We start from the raw sequence: 12,593 nt of genomic DNA on the forward strand, positions 1-12,593 counted from the left end.
TTCACCCCAAAAATATCCCAAAATATCCCAAAAATATCCTAAAATATCCAAAAATGGTAAAAAACATACCAAAAAAACCCCAAAAAACCCCAAAAATTGCCATAGAAATAATAAAAAATGTCCCAAAAATGTCCCAAAAATACCCAAAAATCTCCAGGAGGAACTTGATGACGTCACCAGGGAGATGAGAGACCCAAAATCTCCCAAATTCACCCCAAAAATATCCTAAAATATCCCAAAAAATAGCAAAAAATTTACAAAAAGCCCCAAAAAAACCCCAAAAATTGCCATAAGAATAATCAAAAAATGTCCCAAAAATGTCCCAAAAATACCCAAAAATCTCCAGGAGGAACTTGATGACGTCACCAGGGAGGTGAGAGACCCAAAATCCCCCAAATTCACCCCAAAAATATCCTAAAATATCCCAAAAAATAGACAAAAAATATACAAAAACCCCCAAAAATCGCCATAGAAATGACCAGAAATGTCCCAAAAATGACCCAAAATCCCCCAAATTCACCCCAAAAATATCTTAAAAATATTCAAAAATGGTAAAAAATTAAAAAAAAAATCTAAAAAAACCCCAAAAACCCCAAAAATTGCCCCAAAAATGTCCCAAAAATCCCCAAAAATCTCCAGGAGGAACTTGATGACGTCATCAGGGAGGCTGAGAGACCCAAAATCCCCCAAATTCACCCCAAAAATATCCTAAAATATCCCAAAAAATGGTAAAAAACGTACAAAAAGCCCCAAAAAAAACCCAAAAATTGCCATAGAAATGACCAGAAATGTCCCAAAAATACCCCAAAAATACCCAAAATATTCAGGAGGTACTTGATGACGTCATCAGGGAGGTGAGAGACCCAAAATCCCCCAAATTCACCCCAAAAATATCCTAAAAATATCCAAAAATGGTAAAAAATTTACAAAAAAACCAAAAAAATCCCAAAAATTGCCATAAGAATAATCAAAAAATGTCCCAAAAATGTCCCAAAACTACTCAGGAGGAACTTGATGATGTCACCAGGGAGGTGAGAGACCCAAAATCCCCCAAATTCACCCCAAAAATATCCTAAAAATAGTCAAAAATTGGAAAAATTAAAAAAAAAATATACAAAAAACCTCAAAAAATCCAAAAATTGCCATAGAAATAACCAGAAATGTCCCAAAATTATCCAAAAATCTCCAGGAGGAACTTGATGACGTCACCAGGGAGGCTGAGAGACCCAAAATCTCCCAAATTCACCCCAAAAATATCCCAAAATATCCCAAAAATGGGAAAAAGTTTTAAAAAATTACAAAAAAACACCAAAAAAAGCCTAAAAATTGCCATAAAAATAACCAAAAATGTCCCAAAAATGCCTCAAAAATATCCAAAAATCTCCAGGAGAAAGTTGATGATGTCACCAGGGAGGCTGAGAGACCCAAAATCTCCCAAATTCACCCCAAAAATATCCTGGAATTATTCAAAAGTTGCAAAAAGTTAAAAAAATATACCAAAAAACCCCCAAAAAGCCCAAAAAAACCACAAAAAACCCCAAAAATTGCCATAAGAATAATGAAAAATGTCCCAAAATTACCCAAAAATATGCAGGAGAAAGTTGATGATCTCGCCAGGGAGGGTGAGAGACCCAAAATCTCCCAAATTCACCCCAAAAAAACCCCAAAAATAGTCAAAAGTTACAAAAAGTTTAAAAAATATGAAAAAAATCCCAAAAAAACCCCAAAAATTGTCATAGAAATAACCAGAAATGTCCCAAAAATCTCCAGGAGGAGCTTGATGACGTCACCAGGGAGGGTGAGAGACCCAAAATCCCCCAAAATCACCCCAAAAATATCCTGAAATATCCAAAAATGGTAAAAAATGTACAAAAAATATACAAAAAAACCCAAAAAACCCCAAAAATTGCCATAAGAATAATCAAAAAATGTCCCAAAAATACCCAAAAATTACCCAAAAAATACCCAAAAATACCCAAAAATATCCTAAAATATCCAAAAAATTAGCAACAAATATTTAAAAAACCCCAAAAAAACCTCTAAAAAAACCCAAAAAAATTGCCATAGAAATAACCAGAAATGTCTCAATACAGGTGTGTCGCTCAGGTGTGTTTCAGGTAACTCAGGTGTGTCTCTCAGGTGTGTCTCTCAGGTGTTTTTAGGTAGCTCAGGTGTGTCACTCAGGTGTGTTTCAGGTGTTCCCCAGGTGTTTCTAGGAAACTCAGGTGTGTCACTCAGGTGTGTCTCTCAGGTGTGTCACTCAGGTGTTCTCCAGGTAACTCAGGTGTGTTTCAGGTATGTCACTCAGGTGTGTTTCAGGTAGCTCAGGTAACTCAGGTGTGTCTCAGGTGCTCTCAGGTAACTCAGGTGTGTTTCAGGTGTGCCACTCAGGTGTCACTCAGGTAACTCAGGTGTGTCACTCAGGTGTGTCAGTCAGGTGTATTCCGGGTGCTTCTAGGTAGCTCAGGTGTGTTTCAGGTGTGTCACTCAGGTAACTCAGGTGTTTCCCAGGTAACCAATCCAGGTGTGTTCCAGGTAACCCTCAGGTGTTCCCCAGGTAACCAATCCAGGTGTATTTCAGGTGTTCCCAGCTGACTCACCCAGGTGTGTCTCAGGTGTGTTCCAAGTGTAGTTTAAGGTGCATCTGTGTCTCTCAGGTAACTCAGGTGTGTCTCAGGTGCTCTCAGGTAACTCAGGTGTATCTCAGGTGTGTTTCAGGTGCTCTCAGGTAACCCCCAGGTGTATCTCAGGTGTATCTCAGGTAGCTCAGGTGTGTTTCAGGTGCTCTCAGGTAACTCAGGTATCTCAAGTGTATCTCGGGTGTGTCTCAGGTAGCTCAGGTGTGTCTCAGGTAACCCTCAGGTGTGTCTCAGGTGTATCTCAGGTGCTAACTCAGGTGTGTTTCAGGTAACTCAGGTGTGTTTCAGGTGCTCTCAGGTCTATCTCAGGTGTATCTCAGGTAGCTCAGATGTATCTCAGGTATCTCTCAGGTGTGTTTCAGGTGCTCTCGGGTAACTCAGGTGTATCTCAGGTAACCCCCAGGTGTGTTTCAGGTGCTCTGCCCATGGAGGAGTTGCTCCAGCGCTACCAAGGAGCTTTCGCCGACTCTGACTGCGACTCTGCGCCGGCGGCCAGCAGCACCCGCTCAGGTGAGTCACCTGGACAGGTAACCCAACTCACCTGGACAGGTAACCCAGCTCACCTGGGCAGGTAAACACACCTGGGCAGGTAAACAACCTCACCTGGGCAGGTAAACTCACCTGGGCTCAGGTGTGACTGCGACTCTGCGCCTGCGGCCAGCAGCACCCGCTCAGGTGAGTCACCTGGGCAGGTAAACACACCTGGGCAGGTAAACACACCTGGGCAGGTAAACACACCTCACCTGGGCAGGTAAACACACCTGGGCTCAGGTGTGACTGTGACTCTGCAGCACCCGCTCAGGTGAGTCACCTGTGCTCACCTGGGCAGGTAACCCACCTCACCTGGGCTGGTAAACAACCTCACCTGGGCAGGTAACCCAGCTCACCTGGGCTGGTAAACAACCTCACCTGGGCAGGTAAACAACCTCACCTGGGCTCAGGTGTGACTGTGACTCTGTGCCTGCGGCCAGCAGCGCCCGCTCAGGTGAGTCACCTGGACAGGTAAACTCACACCTGGACAGGTTACACACCTCACGTGGGCAGGTAACCAACCTCACCTGGGCAAGTAAACACACACCTGGGCAGGTAAACTCACCTGGGCAGGTAACCAACCTCACCTGGGCAGGTAAACACACACCTGGGCAGGTAAACTCACCTGGGCAGGTAACCAACCTCACCTGGGCAGGTAAACACACACCTGGGCAGGTAAACTCACCTGGGCAGGTAACCAACCTCACCTGGGCAGGTAAACACACACCTGGGCAGGTAAACTCACCTGGGCAGGTAACCAACCTCACCTGGGCAGGTAAACACACCTGGGCAGGTAATCAAACTCACCTGGGCAGGTAAACTCACCTGGGTAGGTAATCAACATCACCTGGGCAGGTAATCAACATCACCTGGGCAGGTAATCAGACTCACCTGGGCAGGTAAACTCACCTGGGCAGGTAACCAACCTCACCTGGACAGGTGACTAACCTCACCTGGGCAGGTAATCTCACCTGGGCAGGTAAACAACCTCACCTGGGCAGGTAATCTCACCTGGGCTCACCTGGGGACAGGAAACCCTTCCCAGGTGTGTCCTACACCTGCCTAGGTGTGTCCCAGGCCCCAAAAAACTCCCCCAGGTGCCCCAAAAACTCGTCTTAACCCCCAAAAATGCCACCCAGGTGTGTCGCAGGCTCACCCGGGTGTGTCCTACACCTGTCCAGGTGTGCCATAGGCTCACCCAAGTGTGCCATAGGCTCACCCAGGTGTGTCTCAGACCTGCCTAGGTGTATCACAGACCCCAAAAAACTCCCCCAGGTGCCCCAAAAACTCCTGTTTTCCCCCAAAAATCTCACCCAGGTGTGTCCTACACCTGCCCAGGTGTGCCACAGACTCACCCAGGTGTGTCCCAGACCTGCCCAGGTGTATCACAGACCCCAAAAAACTCCCCCAGGTGCCCCAAAAACTCCTTTTTTCCCCTCAAAATTCCACCCAGGTGTGTCCTACACCTGCCCAGGTGTGCCACAGACTCACCCAGGTGTGTCCCAGGCCCCAAAAAACTCCCCCAGGTGCCCCAAAAACTCCTTTTTCCCCCCAAAATCCCACTCAGGTGTGTCCTACACCTGCCCAGGTGTGTCATAGACTCACCCAGGTGTGTCATAGACTCACCCAGGTGTGTCATAGACTCACCCAGGTGTATCCCAAACCCACCCAGGTGTATCCCAGACCCCAAAAAACTCCCCCAGGTGCCCCAAAAACTCCTTTATTCCCCCAAAAATCTCACCCAGGTGTGTCCCAGACCTGCCCAGGTGTGCCATAGACTCACCCAGGTGTTTCCCAGACCCCAAAAAACTCCCCCAGGTGCCCCAAAAACACCTCTTAACCCCCAAAAATCCCACCCAGGTGTGTCCCAAACCTGCCCAGGTGAGCTCTGGATCTGCCCAGGTGTGTCCCAGACCTGTCCAGGTGTATCACAGACCCCAAAAACCTCCCCCAGGTGCCCCAAAAACTGCTTCATTCCCCCAAAATCCCACCCAGGTGTGCCACAGACTCACCCAGGTGTGTCACAGGCTCACCCAGGTGTGTCCCAGACCTGCCCAGGTGTGTCATAGGCTCACCCAGGTGTGTCCCAAACCCACCCAGGTGTGCCATAGACTCACCCAGGTGTGTCCCAGGCCCCAAAAAACTCCCCCAGGTGCCAAAAAAACTCCTTTATTCCCCCAAAATCCCACCCAGGTGTGTCCTACACCTGCCCAGGTGTGTCCTGGATATTTCCAGGTGTGTCCCAGACCTGCCCAGGTGTGCCACAGACTCACCCAGGTGTGTCCCAGACCCCAAAAAACTCCCCCAGGTGCCCCAAAAACTCCTCTTAACCCCCAAAAATCCCACCCAGGTGTGTCCCAAACCTTCCCAGGTGAGCTCTGGATCTGCCCAGGTGTGTCCCAGACCTGCCCAGGTGTGCCATAGACTCACCCAGGTGTGTCCCAGACCCTAAAAACTCCTTTTATACCCCAAAATTCTCACCCAGGTGTGTCCCAAACCCACCCAGGTGTGCCACAGACTCACCCAGGTGTGTCCCTGACCTGCCCAGGTGTGTCACAGGCTCACCCAGGTGTGTCCCAGACTCACCCAGGTGTATCACAGACCCCAAAAAACTCCCCCAGGTGCCCCAAAAACACCTCTTAACACCCAAAAATCCCACCCAGGTGTGTCCTACACCTGCCCAGGTGTGTCCTGGATCTTTCCAGGTGTGTCCCAGACCTGTCCAGGTGTGCCACAGACCCCAAAAATCTCCCCCAGGTGCCCCAAAAACTCCTTTATTCCCCCAAAATCCCCCCCAGGTGTGCCCCAACCCCTCACCTGTCCCTCACCTGTCCCCCCCAGACTCACCTGGCGGCGACAGCGACGACGACGACGACGACGACGAGGAGGACGACGACGAGGACGAGGAGGAGGAGGAGGAGGAGGAGGAGGAGGGGGAGGGGCAGGAGGGCGGGGGAGGGGCGGAGCCGGGCGCGCCAGGTGAGCTCCGCCCGCCCGCCCCGCCCGCCCAGGTGACCCCCGGCGGGGCGCAGCAGGCGGCGGCCGGCGCACCTGCCGGGCCGGGGGAGGCCAAGAAGGAGATCAGCGACATCGCGGCGGCGGCAGAGAGCCTGCAGCCCAAGGGGTACACCTTGGCCACCACACAGGTGAGTCTGACACACCTGGGCACACCTGAGATACACCTGGGCAGGTAAATGACTCACCTGGGGTAATGGAGATCGATAGGAACTCACGTGGATCCATAGAGATACACCTTGGCTGCCATACAGGTGAGTGTGACACACCTGGGCAGGTAAATCACTCACCTGGGTACACCTGGACACACCTGGGATACACCTGGGGCAATGGGACACAATGGCGGAGAGTCTGCAGCCCAAGGGGTACACCTTAGCCACCATACAGGTGAGTTAGGGACACACCTGGGCAGGTAAATGACACACCTGGGGCCATGGAGATCAATAGGAACTCACCTGGATCCATAGAGATACACCTTGGCGACCATACAGGTGTGTCAATAACTCACCTGGACAGATAAATCACACCTGGGCAGGTAAATCACTCACCTGGGCAGGTAAATCACTCACCTGGGGCAATGGAACACAATGGCCGAGAGCCTGCAGCCCAAGGGGTACACCTTGGCCACCACACAGGTGAGTCTGACACACCTGGGCAGGTAAATAACTCACCTGGGGTAATGGAAAAACAATGGCAGAGAGCCTGCAGCCCAAGGGGTACACCTTGGCCACCACACAGGTGAGTCTGACACACCTGGGCACACCTGAGATACACCTGGGGGGGATAAAACACACCTGGATACACCTGGGGCAATGGAACACAATGGCCGAGAGCCTGCAGCCCAAGGGGTACACCTTGGCCACCACACAGGTGAGTCTGACACACCTGAGATACACCTGGGTACACCTGGGGAGGGACAAAACACACCTGGGCAGGTAAATGACACACCTGGATACACCTGGGGCAATGGGAACACAATGGCGGAGAGTCTGCAGCCCAAGGGCTACACCTTGGCCACCACACAGGTGAGTCACTGACACACCTGGGCAGGTAAATCACACCTGGGGAGGGATAAAACACACCTGGGCAGGTAAATGACACACCTGGGGCAATGGAGATCAATAGGAACTCACCTGGATCCATAGGGATACACCTTGGCCACCATACAGGTGTGTCAATAACTCACCTGCACAGGTAAATCACACCTGGGCAGGTAAATCACAGACCCAGGCAGGTAAATAACTCACCTGGAGAGAAGTAATAGGAACTCACCTGGATCCATAGGGATACACCTTGGCTGTCATACAGGTGAGTTAATGACACACCTGGGCAGGTAAATAACTCCTGGGGAGGGATAAAACACACCTGGGCAGGTAAATAACTCACCTGGGGCAATGGAAAAACAATGGCAGAGAGCCTGCAGCCCAAGGGGTACACCTTGGCCACTACACAGGTGAGTCTGACACACCTGGGCAGGTAAATCACTCACCTGGGGAGGTAAATAACTCACCTGGGGTAATGGGAACAGAATGGCCGAGAGCCTGCAGCCCAAGGGGTACACCTTGGCCACCACACAGGTGAGTCACTGACACACCTGGGCACACCTGAGATACACCTGGGGGGGATAAAACACACCTGGATACACCTGGGGTAATGGAAAAACAATGGCCGAGAGCCTGCAGCCCAAGGGATACACCTTGGCCACCACACAGGTGAGTCTGACACACCTGAGATACACCTGGGTACACCTGGGGAGGGACAAAACACACCTGGATACACCTGGGGCAATGGAACACAATGGGGGAGAGTCTGCAGCCCAAGGGGTACACCTTGGCCACCACACAGGTGAGTCACTGACACACCTGGGCAGGTAAATCACTCACCTGGGGGAATGGGAAAACAATGGCCGAGAGCCTGCAGCCCAAGGGGTACACCTTGGCGACCACACAGGTGAGTCACTGACACACCTGGGCAGGTAAATCACACACCTGGGGAGGGATAAAACACACCTGGGCAGGTAAATCACTCACCTGGGGCAATGGGAACACAATTGCAGAGCGTCTGCAGCCCAAGGGGTACACCTTGGTGACCATACAGGTGAGTTAGTGACACACCTGGGCAGGTAAATCACACCTGGGCAGATAAATCACTCACCTGGGGAGGGATGAAACACACCTGGGTACACCTGGGGCAATGGGACACAATGGCAGAGAGCCTGCAGCCCAAGGGGTACACCTTGGTGACCACACAGGTGAGTCTGACACACCTGGGCAGGTAAATAACTCACCTGGGGAGGGATAAATCACACCTGGATCCATAGAGATACATGTTGGCCACCATACAGGTGAGTCAATAACTCACCTGGGCAGGTAAATCACACCTGGGCAGGTAAATGACTCACCTGGGGCAATAGAGATCCATTGGAACTCACCTGCATCCATAGAGATACACCTTGGCGACCATACAGGTGTGTCAGTAACTCACCTGGGCAGGTAAATAACTCATCTGGGCAGGTAAATGACACCTGGGCAGGTAAATCACACCTGGGGTAATGGAAAAACAATGGGGGAGAGTCTGCAGCCCAAGGGGTACACCTTGGTGACCACACAGGTGAGTCACTGACACACCTGGGCAGGTAAATCACTCACCTGGGGCAATAGAGATCCATAGGAACTCACCTGGATCCATAGGGATACACCTTGGCTGCCATACAGGTGAGTTACTGACACACCTGGGCAGGTAAATGACTCACCTGGAGAGAAGTAAAATACACCTGGATCCATAGAGATACATGTTGGCCACCATACAGGTGAGTCAGTGACACACCTGGGCAGGTAAATGACATACCTGGGGCAATGGAGATCCATAGGAACTCACCTGGATCCATAGGGATACACCTTGGCCACCATACAGGTGTGTCAATAACTCACCTGGACAGGTAAATCACACCTGGGCAGGTAAATCCCACACCTGGATGCACAGCAACACACCTGCGATTTATCTGGGACTCACCTGAGCTCACCTGGGCAGGGGATGGAGGGCAGAAGGTACCTGTGATTCACCTGGGGATACCTGAGGCTCACCTGGGACTCACCTGGACAGGTGACAGTGGAGTACGAGAGTACCTGAGACTCACCTGTGACTCACCTGGGCAGGTGACAGTGGGGTAGGAGGTACCTGTGACTCACTGATGGCTCACCTGTGACTCACCTGTGCAGGTGATGAGGGTTAGGGATACCTGTAGCTCACCTGTGACTCACCTGGACAGGTGACAGTGGGGTATGAGAGTACCTGTGATTCACCTGGCGGTTCTGTGACTCACCTGGACAGGTGATAGGGGGGTTAGGGTTAGCTGGGACTCACCTGGGACTTACCTGGGGGTACCTGTGGCTCACCTGGACAGGTGGCAGAGGATAAGGGGTACCTGTGACTCACCTGTGACTCACCTGGACAGGTGACAGTGGGGTAGGAGGATACCTGGGACTCACCTGGGACTCACCTGTGCAGGTGATGGGGGCAGGAAGTACCTGTGACTCACCTGGACAGGTGACAGTGGGGTAGGAGGTACCTGTGGCTCACCTGTGATTTACCTGTGACTCACCTGTGGCTCACCTGTGACTCACCTGTGCAGGTGATGAGGGCAAGAAGTACCTGTGACTTACCTGTGGCTCACCCGGACAGGTGACAGTGGGTTAGGAGGATACCTGTGACTCACCTGGGACTTACCTGTGACTCAACTGTGGCTCACCTGTGGCTTACCTGGTGGTTTTGTGGCTCACCTGTGTAGGTGATGGGGATTAGGGATACCTGTGACTCACCTGGACAGGTGGCAGAGGGCGAGAGGTACCTGTGACTCACCTGGCAGTTCTGTGACTCACCTGGACAGGTGATGGGGGGTTAGGGATACCTGTGACTCACCTGTGACTCACCTGTGGCTCACCTGGAGCTACCTGTGACTCACCTGTGCAGGTGATGGGGGTTAGGGATACCTGGGACTCACCTGTGGCTCACCTGCACAGGTGACAGTGGGGTAGGATACCTGTGGTTCACCTGGGGGTACCTATGGCTCACCTGGACAGGTGACAGTGGGAGTTAGGGATACCTGTGGCTCAGCTGTGACTCACCTGGACAGGTGATGGGGGCAGGAAGTGCGTGTGGCTCACCTGTGACTCACCTGTGGCTCACCTGGACAGGTGACAGGGGGGTAGGAGCATACCTGTGACTCACCTGAGACTCACCTGTGCAGGTGATGGGGGCAGGAAGTACCTGTGACTCACCTGGACAGGTGATAGGGGGGTTAGGGTTAGCTTCTGGGACTCACCTGTGCAGGTGATAGGGGATAGGGGAGTACCTGGGAGTCACCTGGGACTTACCTGTCACTCACCTGTGTAGGTGATAGAGGAGTAGGAAGTACCTGTAACTCACCTGGTGCTTCTGTGACTCACCTGGGGGTAGTTGTGACTCACCTGTGAGTTACCTGTGTGGGTGACAATGGGATTAGGGAATAGAGTGACTCACCTGTCTCACCTGCCCAGGTGAAAACGTCGATCCCTCACCTGCTGAGGGAAACCCTGAGGGAATACCAGCACATGGGGCTGGACTGGGGTTACCTGTAACTCACCTGTAGGGACACAATGGTTCAATAACTCACCTGTATGGATAGAATGACTCACCTGTCTCACCTGTGCAGGTGAAAACGCCGATCCCTCACCTGTTGAGAGGCACTCTCCGTGAGTACCAGCACATCGGTCTGGACTGGCTGGTCACTGGGGTTACCTGTAACTCACCTGTAGGGACACAATGGCTCAGTAGCTCACCTGTATAGATATAATAGCTCACCTGTCTCACCTGCGCAGGTGAAAACGCCGATCCCTCACCTGCTGAGGGGAACTCTCCGCGAGTACCAGCACATCGGGCTGGACTGGCTGGTCACAGGGGTTACCTGTAACTCACCTGTACAATTATATTGAGTCAATATCTCACCTGTATGGATATAATAGGTTACCTGTCTCACCTGCCCAGGTGAAAACGCCGATCCCTCACCTGCTGAGGGGAACCCTGAGGGAATAGCTGCACATCGGGCTGGACTGGCTGGTCACAGGCAGGACTGGGGTTACCTGTAACTCACCTGTAGGGACACAATGTCTCACCTGTGTTACCTGTCTCACCTGTCCAGGTGAAAACGCCGATCCCTCACCTGCTGAGAGGCACCCTCAGGGAGTACCAGCACATCGGGCTGGACTGGCTGGTCACAGGGTTACCTGAGACTCACCTGTAGGGACACAATGGCTCAGTATCTCACCTGTACAGGTGTAATAGGTTACCTGTCTCACCTGCCCAGGTGAAAACGCCGATCCCTCACCTGCTGAGGGGCACCCTGCGGGAGTACCAGCACATTGGTCTGGACTGGCTGGTCACAGGGTTACCTGTAACTCACCTGTATGGATACAATAGCTCACCTGTGTTACCTGTCGGTTCTGTATCTCACCTGCCCAGGTGAAAACGCCGATCCCTCACCTGCTGAGAGGCACCTTGCGGGAATACCAGCACATGGGGCTGGACTGGCTGGTCACTGGGGTTACCTGTAACTCACCTGTAGGGATACAATAGCTCAGTATCTCACCTGTATGGATATACTAGGTTACCTGTCTCACCTGCCCAGGTGAAAACGCCGATCCCTCACCTGCTGAGGGGAACTCTGAGGGAATAGCAGCACATGGGGCTGGACTGGGGTTACCTGAGACTCACCTGTGACTCACCTGGGGAGACTAAACTGTTCAATAGCTCACCTGTACAGGTGTAATAGGTTACCTGTCTCACCTGTCCAGGTGAAAACGCCGATCCCTCACCTGCTGAGGGGAACTCTGAGGGAATAGCAGCACATGGGGCTGGACTGGGGTTACCTGAGACTCACCTGTACAGTTATATTGAGCCAATAACTCACCTGTATGGATAGAATGACTCACCTGTCTCACCTGTCCAGATGAAAATGCTGATCCCTCACCTGTTGAGGGGAACCCTCAGGGAGTAGCAGCACATGGGGCTGGACTGGCTGGTCACAGGCAGGACTGGGGTTACCTGTGACTCACCTGTATGGATAGAATAACTCACCTGTCTCACCTGTCGGTTCTGTATCTCACCTGTGCAGGTGAAAACACCGATCCCTCACCTGTTGAGGGGCACCCTCAGGGAGTACCAGCACATGGGGCTGGACTGGCTGGTCACAGGGTTACCTGTAACTCACCTGTAGGGACACAATGGTTCAATAACTCACCTGTAGGGATAGAGTGACTCACCTGTCTCACCTGTGCAGGTGAAAACGCCAATCCCTCACCTGCTGAGGGGAACTCTCCGCGAGTACCAGCACATCGGGCTGGACTGGCTGGTCACAGGCAGGACTGGGGTTAC

The 12,593-nt window shown here is 52.0% G+C and overlaps 1 protein-coding gene across 1 annotated transcript in view; it reads left to right on the forward strand.

The window, feature by feature from the left end:
* The first annotated feature begins 2,992 nt into the window (after nt 1–2,992).
* Nucleotides 2,993–12,593, forward strand: part of LOC146423818 (chromatin remodeling protein SRCAP-like) — a 34,673-nt gene continuing 25,072 nt past the window's right edge. The window contains exons 1-2 of the mRNA XM_085044474.1: nt 2,993–3,149; nt 6,012–6,316. Coding sequence (XP_084900600.1) covers nt 3,065–3,149; nt 6,012–6,316 — 390 coding nt within the window. The 5' untranslated portion in view covers nt 2,993–3,064. The remainder of the gene's footprint in view (nt 3,150–6,011; nt 6,317–12,593) is intronic.

Source organism: Lichenostomus cassidix, unplaced genomic scaffold (genome assembly GCF_008360975.1).
Source record: "Lichenostomus cassidix isolate B80296 unplaced genomic scaffold, HeHo_3.0 HiC_scaffold_36, whole genome shotgun sequence".
NCBI lineage: Eukaryota > Metazoa > Chordata > Aves > Passeriformes > Meliphagidae > Lichenostomus > Lichenostomus cassidix.